The 17,071-nt window shown below is 41.1% G+C and overlaps 1 protein-coding gene across 1 annotated transcript in view; it reads left to right on the top strand.

The window, feature by feature from the left end:
• The window catches only part of si:dkey-112m2.1 (transmembrane protein 132C), a 124,116-nt gene extending 120,077 nt beyond the window's left edge, over positions 1 to 4,039 (top strand). Inside the window, exons 9-10 of the mRNA XM_068574828.1 lie at positions 994 to 1,185; positions 1,703 to 4,039. Coding sequence (XP_068430929.1) covers positions 994 to 1,185; positions 1,703 to 2,785 — 1,275 coding nt within the window. The 3' untranslated portion in view covers positions 2,786 to 4,039. The remainder of the gene's footprint in view (positions 1 to 993; positions 1,186 to 1,702) is intronic.
• The last annotated feature ends 13,032 nt before the right edge of the window (positions 4,040 to 17,071 follow it).

Here is a 17,071-nt window from a genome sequence, read left to right as displayed (position 1 = left end):
AAACAGGGAAAGGGGTCCGTACAAATGAAGCACTGATAGGTGCTGACAGTTGATTATGGCTGGTAAATGCGGCCATGAGGGGGCGGCTGGAGGAGAGACTGAAGCCCTAATTGGAGCGGATGGGAGGGATTCTCATCTCATAACAATAATCACAACTATTTACACGCTTACACCTCTGGCACCTCACTGAGGCGGAGAATGTATTAGTGAGGCGGGGTTTATGTTTGCATGTGAGATTGAGGCGTTTTTATGTTAGTAAAGCCTGAGTACAGTTATTATGAGTCGCGTTGGAAGAAGTATTCAGATATTGTAGGTAAAGTGGAATTAATTTTTGTATACTTTACACACTGCTGGGTGTCTTAATCCATAATAAGTAATTCATTAGATTTATGTTTTGTGTTAATAATTTAATCTGCAAAGTAGGTGGTAAATGGTCAAATACATGTAATGGAGTAAGTAGTAGACTTTACACCACTGCTTATGAGTCGGCTTGGTTTCTTTTACCCATGACCCTAACCTTAACAAAGTGCTTACTGTCGTACACGTTTCATCACATCACTGTGAAGGTCTCCTAACCTTAACAAGGCAGTCATTTTAACCCAAAACAAGATATTTTCCAAACCCTCACCAAGTCATTCCACTGTTTGAATAACTGTAACTGCACATTAGCATCGTCAAACGATAAATCCCATTTATATTTCCAACCGGGATTTGTTTTTTGAAGGTTTTTCTTGAGCGTTTGTATAAATTAATATTAGTTCCGTTTGTGTTTTTCTTAAAGACTTAATTTACAGAACTGAACCAAGGTTATATTTCATTATTTGTGGACCACTAGAAGAAGACAGTCCTTGTTAAAAACTCAAATTAGAGCGCATGTTTGGACTCAATGACAGTGGCTGCTAAAAAAAAAAAAAAAGCCCCTCTCTTTTCATTCACAGTCATCTTATATCCTAATGGACCAACGTGAGTTGCAAGTGTTTCTGTTTGTTTCAGGTGCTGTCCCCTCTGACATCATCGGTCCTAGCTGAGAGGAGCATCAGGGTGCTAGATGATAAAGTGAGCGTGACAGAGCTGGGGGTGCAGTTGGTGTCTGGACTCTCTTTGTCCCTGCAGCTCAGCCCAGGGAGCAACAGGGCAATCGTTGCCACTGCAACCACACAGGAAGTTATCGAATCACTCAAACAGGTACTAATCCACGGTCTCCAAATACCTTGTTGCTTTATACATTATTAATCATACTTTAAAATTGCCACAAGAGGATAGTCTTAACTGTATTAGCACTGTTCATTGTATTTGGCTTACAAGTTCAAGGCGGAATCCGATTTAATATTCAGTCTATGGTATTTTTGCAATTTTTCTTTTATAATTAATTCACTCTTGATATAGTGAAGCCATCTCTTTGATTTGCATATACAACCTCTGAACAGCACTGTTATTCCCATAATTAGAATTTCAAATGGAAAACGGCTTCTGTCTCTTCCCTTGGAGAGAAAAGAATATTTGGCTTTCAGGATAATGGTTTCACATCCAATTGTTTCTATGAGCCTTTTTACCGTAATTAAGGCTCACTTTTGCTTCCGCCATGTTCCTCTCTTTAATTATACAGTCATTCTTGTGCATCAGTTGAAATTGTGCAGATTACTGAGGCACAGTTATTTTTGCTGTTGTAATGACAACACTTTCTGTTTGTTTATTTTCTTAGGAGTCACTTATCAGTGCTTGGCTCCAGTTCAGTGATGGATCCATGACTGCTCTAGACAACTACAACCCTGCCCATTTTACCCTGACAGCCACCTCTTTGGATGAACGGGTGGTGAAGGTGCAGCGCAGTGCAGCATGGAAATGGCCAATCGTTGTTGCCAAGGGGGAGGGTCAGGGTTTGCTTGTGCGTGTTGAAATGAGCCCATCGGAGTTGTGCCAGAAGGGGAAACGACGCACTATCTTAGCCAGTGGAATGGCCAACATACAGACAAGGTTTGGTCAGCCGGAGGAGCAATACAGACAACCAGGAGACCGCCGAACACGTCCGGATCCTCCATATTATGGCGGGTCTATCGCTGATGTAGAAACTGGCTTAATCAATCGTGGAGCCACTACAATTAGGGGCCATGTCCCAGTGAGACCTAATGGAGGCCGTCTATCAGCGGATAGCGGGGCCAGGGTCCCAAATGAATTCTCTGAATATCCAGGCCAGGCAGAGCTGCCTCGTAGCCGCAGCACTGAAGACGACTTGTTACCATCCCGACGAGGCCTTACAGACCTGGAGATCGGTATGTATGCCCTGCTGGGAGTCTTTTGCCTGGCCATCCTGGTTTTTCTCATTAACTGCATCTCTTATGCATACAAGTACCGTAGCAAGCATCTGTCCCTGGAGGCCCCAGAGGCGATGCCCCATGCCCACGACTGGGTTTGGCTGGGCCAAGACGAGGGGCTATGTCTGCAGCAACAGCAGCCGGAGGAGCTGGGCGGTGCCCTAGAGGAGGGTAGTCAGTTGCTGAACGGGGGCATTCAGTGTGGAAATATTGGTGTTGGTGGCTGTAGTTCGAGTGGCAGGGATCACAGGAATGAGTCCCTTAACTCGCCAACCACTAAGAGAAAGAGGGTGAAGTTTACCACCTTTTCCAATGTCAAGTCCAGTAATGGATGTCCTGTGCTCAGCCCATTAGCACTAGTGCAGACCAGTGAGATAAAATGGGTATGTCCGGACATCGAGCTCGGGGACTCACAAGATCTTAGGCACTACATGGAAAAGCTTAATGAGAATGCAATTAAGAACACTGCGTAGGAGGTGCTGGGTATTGTCAATGAACTAAAGAGAAACTCACCTGAATGCCTTCAGAACAAGGAGGGAATGAGGGTTGGAGGGGGGAAATGAAAAAAGGGTGTGCAGAAAACAGACTGGGACTGCAGATGAACTGCTTCTCACCGTAACAACAGGATAGTCTGTTCAGCCTCTGTTATTCCCATTACCCGGAGAGTGTTAGGCAACGGACCACAACAAGACATAATTTGCCAAGACACCACAGCATAGGTATGAAGGGAAAATGTGAACTTGATATTGTTGCTTAACTTTATTGTATGTTGTTTGTCTCTAATTGAGGTTTAGTTTCCTTTTAAATGCGCCATCTACTTTGTTTTACATTTTCTTTATTAATTCATCATTTTATTGTTGTATTTGTTGTACTTTTTGGCGCTTTGTTGCTTTTTATAAAAGTTTCTGTATGCTCTGTACCATATGTCAGCAAATATAGATTCTAGGAGAGAAGAGTTAAAAGCAATTTTGTATTGTTGTATAGTTTGATTTGGAGGTATTATATGTATAGTAACATTTTGTAAAGTGCTGTTTGGTTTCGCTTTAGTTTTTTGTAGCTTAGTTTTTGCTTTGTCTTCAGAAACCAGATCCATGCATGATGTTATTAAGAGGAGGCATGTGTGTCTGATCTGGTACCTGAAATGACAGTGTGTAGATAACTAATACCAATACCTCTGGAGACGTGTCTGTTTAATATTATTACATTCATTCATCCTGGAGCTGAGCTTTGGGTTGGTTTCAGTATGTTGATATTGGGTTAAGAATTTCTGTTAGCCCGTACATTTTAACCCTCCTTATGTTAATGTTATTGTTCATGCGGTCCCCTTTTATTTAGTTGCATACTTCACATAGAGCAGACTTTTTACACTCCTTAAAATCCTGGTATTACAAATCCAAAAAGGCAGTAGTCACATTCAACTGAAAAACAGTGATCACCATCAAGAGAATCAACAGACAATCACATAGATAATGTAAGGATCAATCCCCTTCATATATAATGTACAATAAAATCCGTCCACTTTACAGTTTGTAAGGCCCAGGTGGAGATCAGAAAACATAGTTAATTTCTTAAACTACTGTGTGACATTTTGGATTCCAGTAAAGTGTCACGCCAGTGAGTGGACAAAATGTGAAGTGAAAGCCCAAACTCTGACCTCTTCACTTTTTTGACTTAATATGTCGGTATTAGTGAAGTACATCCTTTTCTATCTATGTTTTAAAATTGGCTGCTGGACTAATTAAAACTGAAGGTGACTCTTCTCCATCATGCTGCTGTGTGAGTCATTGGTCTGGCTGTTGAATTCTTCTCCTGGTCACCTTCATATGTGTTGTGCAGCGTTTTGTTGTACACCACCCTCTTGTGTCACTTCTGGTCGCAAAAAATAAAATGGCGACAGCCAAAAATCAAGATGGCAACGGTGTAAATGGTGGACTCCAGGCTTTAGGACGGCAGTCCATGAACCATGGGTCGTAGCACAGTGAATGGTAAGTAAGTATGTTTGTCTGTTCGGTTCATTCTCATGAACGTCATATCTCAAGAATGGAGTGGGGCGTCAAAGTCACTGTGACCCCACGAAGCACCTTTTTGGCCATAACAATTGACAATGACAATTTTACAAAAATGTTTAATACCTGCAAGTTTGTAATTCCAGTTTTGGAAATTATACATACTGGAAATCATTAATTAGTTTGCTGTACTCTACACTGTGGCTAGATAAAAATAAATAAATAAAATAGTTGTATCTGCTAAATAAGTTTAGCCACATGTGTACTTATTTACAAAAAAACTATTAAAAGCAAAAACAATCTTTAAGTTGTCATCTCAGATTCCATCTGTGGGAGTAAAGAGTCTAAAAATCAGTGATATGTTGAATAAATATACAACTATAAACAGATGCTGTTGCCAGTAGACGCAGGAATGAAGTTAAGTATCGTATAATACTTGTTATGACCATCATTAAGCACCATACAGTAATACCTGAGTAACAGTTTTGTATCATAAGATGTTGAAAAAGGTTCCATGCAAGTTTACCAGAGCCCTAAAAAGTTGTTTTCCACACAATCCTAGACATGCTCCCGTTCTGAAAGGGCAATCTAGAAGGGACATTTGGTTGTGAGAGCAGCTGCTAGCAGATATATTAGCCGCCAGGCGAAACATACTGCTTCTAAGGTGCTATGGTCTGTGACATATGGGGGGAAAAAAAGATATTTCAACACCCCAAAATGAATGCCATTATTCTACATGTGGAAGTCAATGCAGAGGACAATCGTTTCATTTAACAGTTTAAAGGCCTTGGCAAACTGGAAGCCCAGTTGTTTAATTGTGGACCGCTGCCAATGGTCAACAGAAGGATAACAGGTTTGGCAGACTTTTATCATCGAACACATGGCTCAGCCAAACCTGTGATCTGAAACGTATCTACAATGTTGATAACTTTGATCTGTTCTGGGGGTGTATGTATCTAGTTAGGACAGCCGGCCTCAACTTAACTCCACGACTTCAAGTAATGATGGATTATTATTGGTTCAGCCTGTGACACCCATCGAGACCTAAGATGACATAACCTCACTTACAGCCGCCTCATTGCCACAAAGACAAAATTCCACACAGCCACGACGTCAACATGCTGAAAGCCAGTCCCTCCAAACCTTCCCTCTTCCCTGCCTCACCCGATAAAAGGCAGCTCTGCCATGTCGTTTACTTCAGCGCCAAACAAGCACGTTCTCTGACACCGACCTAGACGATAATGAAGACGGCGGAACGAGAAAACAGCTCTCTCCTGTCTGTGCTGGTTAGACTGATGAGGCCAGCGAGGTCACCAAATGTTTGCCTCATCTCCCCTACCTCCCCTCTTCGGGTTCTCTTTGACACGCTGAGATCACGGATAAAGGAACTGGATGGGATGCAATTGGATAGCACTGAGTTGCAGTGCCGCATCTCTAAACACTGCCAATTATATCAACACAAAGCAAATCTGCCAGGCGCAGAGGAGGGAGAAGATGCCCACAAGGACAAGGGTCCGTGCCCCAAGTTATGGAGTGAATGAGACACAGCCAACTCACACTGCAAATTCACCAACCATGATATCCTCATCAAGTACCATCTGTCCACAACCCTGTCAAAAATAATCTAACACTGGCCCTGCTTAATGTTAGGGCTCTAACAAACATCATTTTTAATCAACTATCGGATCACTACGTTTCAACTTGATTTTGTCTTTCTAACAGAAACCTGGTTCGATGAAAGTGGCAGTGCAACCGCTCTTATTAAACCAGGCCTTCCTAATTTAAATTTAACAGACGTAATCAGAGGAGAAAGAAGAGCAGAAGGAGTTGCAACCTTGTCTAAGGATGCTTGCTTGTGCATTTGTATTTTATTGATCCAGCCCAAAGCCTTTCTAATGTCGTTGCAGCTGATCTTGATCAATTTTGTGTTTTACCTGATTTGTCTTTTCCTCCTAAAGTCCACACAAGATCAGCAGCTGTTAAAAAGTGGTACCTCGGTGAGGATACTGGTGCACTCTTCATGGAAGCTATCTTTTCATACCCTCACGTTGCCCTCTGTCAATGACCTTCTAAACAAGTTCAATTGCAACAATGAGAACGTCAATATCGGCATTGTATTTGCTGGGGTTGAATCATCAACCCGTAAAACATTTAGGACGTAGCAGGCCTTCCTTGCATATGAACAGCTTATCACGGACATATGCAATGAATTTATTGACTTCTTCAGCAATAAAATTCAGCCATTAAAATGTCATTGTCTTTGCCCCCCCCCCCCCAAAAAAAAATACTCATCTTCAATCACAGGGAAGGAAACCAGAAAAATGTACAAGATGTTATGCTATTGACTGCAGCACAAAGGAGGAGGGGAAGGGGGGAGGGGATTTAACAGCATCGTACGCAGTCTACAGTACCAGCTGTCTTGATCCTTCATTTCTCTATTCTTAATGCATTCATTTCCTTGAAAAAGGTTTCATTATGTTGTTCTATTGTTTTCCCTTTTTCTTACTTTTTTATATTGTTTATGAAGTGTCTACACAAATAAACTTCAGTATACGTGATATATTTTACACATTCTCTAAGGGCCTTAGGCCTTAATGTCAACTGGAATTCCTGCAGCATTCAAAAGACTTGGTTGAAGCTGAGAATGTAAGTAACTCAGATCAATTTTGTCAGCTTCTGTTGACGACTATTATTGAGCCGCTGGCCCTGTTGTCATTCTCCTAACTATTGTGTATCTCACAGTTACAGCTGTTGCTCAGATTTTTCTCTCCCGTCTCCAGCTTGTCTTCCTCCAACAGGGAGAGCACTTGCCCCCGGACCTTCCTTCAACCCCTCTTTACTCCTCCAGGCCATCACTAACTGTCCCATTTTCTGCCAACTTCCGTCAACTCCTCCCTGACATCAGGCTGCAACCAAACATCTGTAATCATTCACTTCTCACCGTCACAAGAAATTAATGCTTTTTTCTGAAGCCCCGGCTTGGTGTTGCTGCTTTCATTCCTTTCCAAAATCTCCGAACCTTTAAGAAACGACTCAGTGGACTTTCTTATCGCAGCCGACCACAAACAGCCCACTGGGCCCCATTGAGAATTGTCTCCCTGCAACTGAAGCTCTCCAAACTTCTTCACCTGCCTTTCTCTCCTGAACCCTCTTAGACTTGGGCCTGTCTTTGGCAATGAACTGCCAGGTATCGCCTTGTAGACATGAGGATCTCTGGATCTGGATCCGCATTAACTAACTATCTGACAGCTGCTGTCATGTATAATGGAACAGACCCCTGTAACCATTACAAAACATCTCCACTGACACATCCCCTCCGCCTATACATTACTAGTGATCCTATTCACAACTTCCCTATACCGTTGCGATGCCAACAATCCTCAACATGACCTTTACTCCTTTCTTTCTCCTCTTCATCTCTTTCCTTGCAGATTGGAGCGAGCATCACCAATTACACTCCTGATGTCACCTCTCAACCTTCCATCTGACAGTTGCCCTTCATCTTTACACTCATTACATTATCCAGACGTGCACACTCTACAGTGGTGGAAAAGGTGAGGAAAGACACACAACTAAAATTCAGTTGTGATTTTAATCTGCAAATGAAGCCTTTTGGAGAGTTTTGAGATAAGAACAAGAAGACTAAAATATATGTATATATATATATATATATATATATATATATATATATATATATATATATATATATATATATATATATATATATATATATGAGACCCCATTGCTTTGGAACATGAGGCCAGATCTTACAAATTACAACTTTAAGAAGGGTAAATAATAATAATCATAGGAATAATCATGATAATAATTTAATTTACATAAATAGCACATTACATATTACCAAAGGATAAGGGTATTTGTCCTACCAGGCATAGGACAGAGCTAGCAAGAATGTATCTCCCCCTGCAACTTTTGCTCGGAAAGTAATCCTTTCTGCATATTCACCAAGATTATTAGGCATGAGCTGAATACACTCAACTAAATATGTAACAGTTGGGCATCATATATTCATTATAAGCAGGGCTTGAGGTGGGAAGAATGCCCTTATTCACATATTGGTGTGTTTTGGCTGCAGGTTAAAGCCTCACAGCCTTTGTCTTAACATTCAATTGTAAAATCATACAGCTTTTGAGGCGCGGTGCCAAAACACTGCTCTGTGCCTTTATGAATCGCCTTTAAGAATCACCCAGGAGGGTACTTGAAACTTGTGAGAAGTGTCGGTGCGCAAGAAAAAGAGTAGAAACTGTATAGTCTCTGCCCACTTCTTACATCGATTATAGAGAGATCATACACTTTGTGGCATACCGTAAATGCAGTCTGTCCACCTATAACTTCTGCTGGGAAAGTGGAAAACGGCTCCATATTCAAGCAGTTAAAAATGAAAGACCTTCTTCATCCAATTGAGAGTCGATGGACTTATGCTGGTCTACTCAAGGAAAGAAAGAAAATGTTCAAGGACCCTCAGGTTTATTATGGTTTTATTCTTTATCTCACAGCTTTATGTTAAATATTAACAAAGACGGTTGTCAAAAATGTCCCTCCTTTTTGAATTCACAGAACCAATTTATTTTCTGCTCTCTGTTTCCAAGACACATCAAAATGAAGCATTGTTGCTCAGTTCATTAATTGAAGCCAGATTTTTTTTTGGCAGCAATCGGTGTCCAGGTCAAGGTACAAAAAGGTAAAAAGGTTTGCAAGACCTCCAAGTCCCTATTGTTCGCATACGTACACCGGCCGGTCCGATTCTCATTGGCATACTGCGTGCTTATTTGTCATCGGGTGGGTGTAGATAAACTGAGAAGAATTATCCTCTGTGTGTATGTGTGTGTTTGTGCATATGTGTGTGTTTGTGTGTCAATGTGATTTATGGGTGAGAGCGGTGCAATTAAAACAGGTTTGAATGTGGTATTGTTTACTTTATTCAGCTGACGTTGAAACGCTGCTCTTGGTAAAGATAAAGACAAGAGCATCGGTGGTAAATGGACTTGTACTTGTATAGCGCGTTTCTAGTCTTCCAGCCAATCAGAGCACTTTAAGACTACCTGTCATCGTTCACCCATTCACACCCATTCATACACCGATGGCAGGGTGTACCACACAATGTGACACGGGCCCTTTAGGACTAACGAACCATTCACATCCATTCATATAAGGTGTTTGGGTTTAAGTGTCTTGCCCAAGGACACATCAAGACGCCTTTGACCGAGCTCCGTCTAGAATTGTAAACAATTCAACTAGATGGCAGAGGCTTGAGAGAATGTCACATTGATGCAGCCAGTGAAACAACTTATAGTCTATTAAGGGAAGGAGTCGCGGCATCTTCAGATGCATGCAGTTGATCATTAGAAATCCTTGTGGTGAAGTAGAGACGGGGCTGCAGCTGTTAATACACCACTTCTACCCTGTGGATTTTTTGTTGTTGCTTATTTCATCTTTGATTATATTTTTGTTTTTCGGTCTGTGTTTTTGTAGCGTGTTTGGGGAAATGGGTATTCTGGGTCCCTGAAGTGATAATGATGGCTTGCTCGCTGGTTTCTTTGTTCTGCACCACAATGCCAATCTGACAGACCAGGCTTCCAGAGAGAGAAAGTTCAGGAATCAAGAAAACATCAAACAGCTGTGGCTCGCTCAACAGTGGATAGCATGTCGCTAATGTTTTATTAAGTTACTTTCAATATTTATATACCTAAACAGCTGCTCTGTTAAAGGAACAGTTTTTTTTTAAAATGAATGGTATCTGGTAATGAATCTGGCCCTGATCCTGATCCTAGGACTTTAATATCCTGCTCTGATCTGTACTTATGTTCACTTAAATGTTGATTAAAAAAGTATTGGGCACAATGAAATACCAGCTGGAGCCTGCGACAATTGTGTTCCAGTATGCATTGTCTTTTTTTAATTCCTTATCTTTTGTATTATTCACTATAACCAAGCAATACGTCTGTCTACAATGGGATTAACACAACATTATATAAACTACTCTCATGTAAGTCAGGCCTTTGTATTATGATGAGATAAGATGGATTTATCCATGAATTGATATGAATATCATATCTGTATTCAGCAACTGCATTGTAAAAACCTTACACAGTAGAATAGTATAACTTCAAAACTTCAAGCGTGAGGAAACATGTCATACAATCATCATAAATTAACCAAGCATGGAGATCAACAAGCCTCGGGAACATTGATATATAAAAAATATGTATCTGAAATACAAACTAAAGTGCAAGAAATAAATATATGTTGAAGAGCACCAGATGATGTGAATATGGGAACATGTTGATACACAGCACAATCTCAGTATAAACAGAAATGTAAATATAAAAAAATATGAATATCACTGATCTCCAGTCTGTAACAAATAACACCAACTGAAGTTTACACTGACATCACCTTTCTAAAAACATGTTTACAACTCAAAGCCTCAATCCAACACTCGTTGTTAACGGGGTTTGGAAGCACAGGGAGACTTTGTTTTGCCTTCAGGGCCAAAGTGCTCACTTCGGGGCTAACCCCCTCCACTTTACTCAGGAGTTGAGGAGTAATACACAGGAACTTTGCTTGGGTTTAGAGCAGCTGCAGGGCAGCATGTGCATGTGAAGCCCAGGGGGGCTTCCAACCCTCTGGTTGGTTGGATTGTGTAGCATTTAAAAAACAAACTGTTTCAGCCCTGTCCCTCAGGGTGGATTTGTGATTCCATTTGACACTTTCGAGATTTTACTTTCTTGGCGAAACCATATAGAGAGAGAGAGAGAGAGAGTCTGCATAGAGTGCTTGATGAGCAAGGAGAGCTTGAGCTTTGATACAATTTTAGAGCGCTGGCATTTGGCTTACTTTATCCTTAAGCCACCATTTTGAGCAAATTACAGTGGACTTTACTAATGTAACTTTTACTGTATTCAAGCCCAACGAATTATATTTTCATAACATGAATTAGAAATGTTATTTCCTACAATGTAAATGACTGGCAGTGAATTAAAGCCACCTGCTGAATTACTGGTGACATGCATTTTCGGAAACCACCCCCTAGTCGCACTCACATGTTCTTATCCGTGCTCGCTGCCAAATATTGAGAGGAGAAGATTCTTGGGTTTCTCTGCGTCCATCTGTCCGTCTGTCAGAGTGTAGCTGGCGAGATAATTGTGTCGTAAGGTCATCTAATGCATCCATCAGAGCTAAGACTATCCAGCATCTACTAAATAGTCAATAAACTTGAATTTATATAGCCTTTCTAATCGTCCGACCCCTCAATGTGCTTCATTCTCCATGTCAACGTTCACATACACTGATGGCAGAGGCTACTAGTTCTCAATGACGTGACATTTTCTATGATGGATGTCCCACACTGCAAAAACATCAACACATTTCTGGTAGCTGGTGTCTCTATGCATTAATGTGAAGAAAATGTCTATTTTCTATTTGTTCTATTTTTTTACATTTGTTTTAAGAAAAAAAAGTTCAGGATTTATGAATAGAAAAAAAAATACTGACACCAGAGATAAGAGAGCTGTTTTGCAAATCGGCCTCCCTTCAGTCCTATGAAAAGAAGTCACCAGAGAGGTTGCACTGAGTGCCAATCCTGCGTTTTAACAGGCAACCGACAAATTGTTTGGACTAGATTTGATAAGTGTTTTCTGTACTTTATGGCCTCAAATCTGTCAGTTTTATAATTTTGCCTTGTCGTGTTTCTTTGTCTCTCGCAATATTGCCAGTTATTTTTACAGGAATGGAAATTCTAAAGTACACTCTGTTTTTCATGGTAATCTATCATACACTGCAAACCCCTTTTTTTAATTTATAATGTCCAAATGGTCGTACAGATAACAGCGTTTCAGCCTCTCGCTTGGCACCTGGTACAAAATGTTATTAGTGCTGCGGTTCGCCTGCCTCTCCTGACAATTTGTCGTCCTAAACTGTAAGAAGAAGGGCTCACTTTCACTACCTGTCAAAAAATATATTAAGAAAAAAAGAAAAAAAAAATCTTTAATATATTCAATAGTAAGAGGCTGAGAAATGTAAGGTTGTTGGGATTGTTGGCTGGTGTTCAGCATGTAAATGGATGTTATTCGGGCAAAGCAGCACCTTGAGCAAGAGAATATCCATAGAAATCTGATTGTATAACAGTATTTGACACAGAAATATGTCTACATCTGCTACTAATTTAACTACAATTAATAAACCATATGCAGTGTATTTTTAGTCAGACTCCCCTGGAAAATAAATGTTCAAACGCTTCAATAAAAATTGCCAGCAGATACTCCGAATATAATGAGACAGCGCTGCTGACACCAAATGTGTGCTATGTGCTCTGTGTCTGTTTATGGTAAGTAGGTGGATTTGCCAATAAATGCCAGTAAAAGATCTACAGAATAAATAATGCCAGAAGGAGAATACACACACACACACACACACACACACACACACACACACTCCCTATCATTGCTCTCGGGGAGAGCATATGTTTCAGCTTTGTTTCTAACAAGCAGCTTCAGTGGTAAACAAATAGCTTTACTCTAACTACAGAAAATGTAAACGTGTTTGTCGTCATACTTTAATGATTCAATGTAGGACTTCTGTAAGTAAACTTTGCAATGGGTACACCAGTTGTTATTATTTCTGCTAGCTAAATATTTAAGCTCCATGCAACCGTGTTTTGTAGCAACAGAATATGTATGGAGCACCCCGAGCTACGGTGTATCACAAACAACATACGCTGTGTTGAAACACACACACTATTACAGAAAATATCTTCTCAGGATGAAAAAAAAAATATGAAATTCTCCTTTGACAAATGACTCAAACTAGTTGTGATTTGCAAACTGGAGACACATTTGTATTTACCACAGCAGCAACAGTTCCTGTGAGATTCAAATTGGAGAGTGACCAACACCGTTTTAGCTAGCATTGTAGATATTTCAACCGGCATTTCTGAAAAGGGGAAAGCTATTGTTTTTGTAAAATACACACACAGCATCTCAGATATTACTGTTGTGTATAGAAAAGAATACACAATGGTTCCTACTATAGTGCGCTGACAATAAAGATGCTGCAGGTCGATGCAATTGTTACTGGGAAACCTGTTAAAAAAACAATGCAATCCAATGCAATACCTTTGCAACAATGCTGCTTTTAAAATCTTTTGAAGGTTATTTTTCTCCCTTTTTTTCCCCCTAAAACTGTCAATGTTGACTCCCACTTGTCACTTTTAAGAAACCCAATTGTGTGGTGTTGTATCTTAACTGTGCTGTAGACAGTTATGGGCAGCAACTAACAATTATTTTAGTTTCCAGTTTGTGCAACAAATCAAAGTCCAAAGATATTCAATTAGCAATTATACAAAGATATGGAAAAACAGCAAAACCTCCCTTTGAGAAATGTAAATGTATGTGACTTCAATGAGCAATTATCAAAACATAATAATAATCCTTTTTTTTTAATTTACAAACATCATACTATATATTATCAGATTATAATATATATGATTATCTTTCAGATGTTTGGTCTCGGCATTCCAACACATCCTTAGTAATTAATAAGGAGCAGCAACTGGGGGTTCAGTGTCTTGCTCAAAGACACTTTGACATGTGAACTATGGAGACCGAACCCGCTACCTTGCTGTTTCAGGATGCCAGCTCTACCCATCAGCTCCAGCCGCCCACCTATAACTCAATATTGGTTGGAATATAGGCATTTGCAATATGATGATATACACTGCAAGACAATACGAGATTGTCCATCATCAAGGAGTTTTTTTAACTGGCTGTTGGTTTATTGATCAGTTGGTCCACCGATTTAGTTCAGACAGGAATATCCCAGCACCATTGTTAGGACCGCAATGAAACTTGAATGACAACGAATGAAACAACCACTTGCAGATCACAGCTCTGAATCGTTTCAGACCAATTTAACCTCTGCCTAAAGGCCTGCACTTTTGCTATCATTATCTAGTGACAACCACAACCTCTCTTTCTTTTAAATCCCATTCTTTTCCTGGCAACATAAAATGTTAGTGTGTCTCCTAACGTGAAACCATGGAAGAAAGGGGCTCTATATTTAATGCGCTGTAAAAAGGGATCAGATTATCAGTGTCAGTATAGGAGGCCCCCGCACTGTCAAGCCTATTCTCACTTCATCTCAGCCCAGCGATTTATCAAATTACAGCCTGTTTCTATGAGCTGGCAAGAGAGATTACCGCTACATGGTGAAGGAGAGGTGTTTTTTCTGTCTTTACAGCCCTATGCTTTAGCTGCATCCTCTCTGCACACCTATCCAAGCCCTGTCTTACTGAGATCCATTTATTAAAGAGCTCAATACAAATCTTGGGAGTGTATGTCTGTGGCACGCCTGTGTATAGGAGCGTGTCTGCATGTGCAAGTAGAAGTGTTTCTTGTGATTGTGTTTTGGTGAGGTGAGATGTAATATGGGAAAGGCTCTGGCAGCTCCATTATCTGGCTGGTGTCAGCCTGTCTGCTTGTGTACGCTTATTTTCTTTTGGGCCCACTCTCCCATTCAAACATTTATTTGCTGCCCTGACATAACTTGTCAAGCCCCTTCTGCCTCCCTGTCAGGGAGCTGGGCCTCACTGTACTGCCAACTCTGCAGCTTCAAGGCAGTCGGCACTGAGATGTGACCCCTTTTCCTTCTGCACTAGGAACATTTTCAACACTTTGGACATCCCAGAACCCGGACATTCCGGAACGGAACCCGGACATTCCAGACTCCGGAAATTCCAGAAACAGAACCTTGACACTGTGGAATACGGACTGAACACATTCCGGAAGACGCTTTTGTGTTTCCTAACATGCAACACATTCACAAACAGGACAAGTTAAAGTGGGAGTAACGACATTTTCAGTGCAGTTGTTTTTTTTTTCCACAGTAGAGGTTTTGGGAAAATGTAGTAAGTGTAAACAGGATTGTATAACATGCATTTTGGTTTGACTGCAATACGTGCTAGCATTCTGTCTGAGGGCTACTGGACTTCCACAGTGACTCAGTACTTGATTAAGTCTGTAATTGAGGGCAAAGTGTAATTTGATTACTGATTCAATTAACCCCATTACAGACACACAGTTCAGATCCCAGGCAGACGTTTAGCCTTCCCACTGAAAGCTTCACAGACCTGCCGACAGCCGTGGATTACAAATGGATGACCAAAAGAGAGCCTCCGCAGCAGACTGGCGAGTTGCAGAGAGGTGGGGTGGAGGGGGGGCTCTCGAGAGCACACGGCAGCTCGATTAAAAGTGTTAAATGCGGAAATAATTCTGGGTGCTATTTTACCAACCACCTGGGAGGAAGCAGCAGTAGAGAAATGCCATTTTACTTCTGCAGGCGAATGAGAGCATGATTAAGAGGCTCTGGAGGCGGAAACAACCTGCTGTGTAGCTTGCAAAATAAATTAAGTGCCCAACAGTTGCCAGTTGTGGCTTTTAGATAAAGCACTTTTCAACTTGGCAACATTTAACATATTTCACTTGAAAACTAGTATTATGGATGGCCGGTGTTGGTCTGGATACTAATGCCAGGAAAGGTCTTGCAGGCAATGACTGTACTTCCAACTTAAAATTCATATTGAGGCCACGGTGTTTGAGGGAAGTGCTCCAGCACAAAATCAAACTGTGCCACATATTGTAACCTTTACTTAATCACTTATGTGAATGTATAATAATGACATAATAATAATGAGTGCTCCTTGGTAGCAACAACACTGGTTGCTCCTGTGTCTGTGGACTCTTATCTTGTTGACTGTTATTCAAGTGAGGTTCTTGTGTTTAATCCTGTCCAAAATGTAAAAGATTTACCAGAACGTCTGTGTGCTTTTAAATCAAAGGATTTCTAACGGTGAGCTCTGGACTCAGAAAATAATCTCTTCACTACATTTCTATTAACCCTCACTCCACCCTCCCACTTTTTGTTCATTCATTTCCCGCTACCTTCCTCCATCTCTCTCCTGGCTCTAAAAGAAATCTGCTTTAAACCATCTGTCTCCCGGCACAACACATGCCTCCTCTAGTCACAAGAGAGAAGGAAAAGAGCATGTGGGGACACAATAGACCCATAACAGGAGCAAATTGTCTCCCTTCTCCCCCTGCCTTCATCCATCCAGATGCCCAAGCTCCACAAGTCGGGCGCTGTCAGTGTATGCGGGATAAAGAAAACCAGCTAGTGGCCACTGAGAAGAAATAACGGAAGTGGTACGCGAGGAAACTAAATAGTATGACACCAATAAGAAACATAAGCGTTGGTAACCTAAACTACAGTCATCCTTGTGGAACTCAAAATATGTAATTTAAAAGTAACTTTAGGTCTAAAATAGGATTTGTTTTGACTTGTACACCCAAATTCTTTTGTAGTGCCTGTGTGAACAATTCTGTGTGTGGGGGGCCGGGAGGGCGGGAGGGGGGGAGGGGGGGGTGAGCTCACTTCTTATTTCAGCAGTGTCTGTTCTCTCACCACGGCTTCTCCCCTTACTGGTAGAATTCAGAGCACTAGACAAGCTGGTGGGAGATCTCAGCATGGTGTTCGGAGGCTATGATGGAGCCTGAAGCCTACGTGATACAGACAATGAGGCCAGCATGCATGAATACAGACTCTACAGGGAGACGAGGAGTGTTTATTCTGACTTTGTGATTGTTCTTGGGTAGGGGGCCCTCCTGTTTTTCATATACAAAAACAAAGAACTCTGGTGGTTCCAATCACCCTGTTGAGGGTCTGGGAGCATCGCAGCAG

Source organism: Clinocottus analis, unplaced genomic scaffold, assembly GCF_023055335.1.
Source record: "Clinocottus analis isolate CAN_PGR_092001 unplaced genomic scaffold, fCliAna1.0.p SCAF_13, whole genome shotgun sequence".
NCBI lineage: Eukaryota > Metazoa > Chordata > Actinopteri > Perciformes > Cottidae > Clinocottus > Clinocottus analis.
Note: the sequence above shows the minus strand (reverse complement) of the source record. Positions and strands in the feature narration are given on the sequence as shown.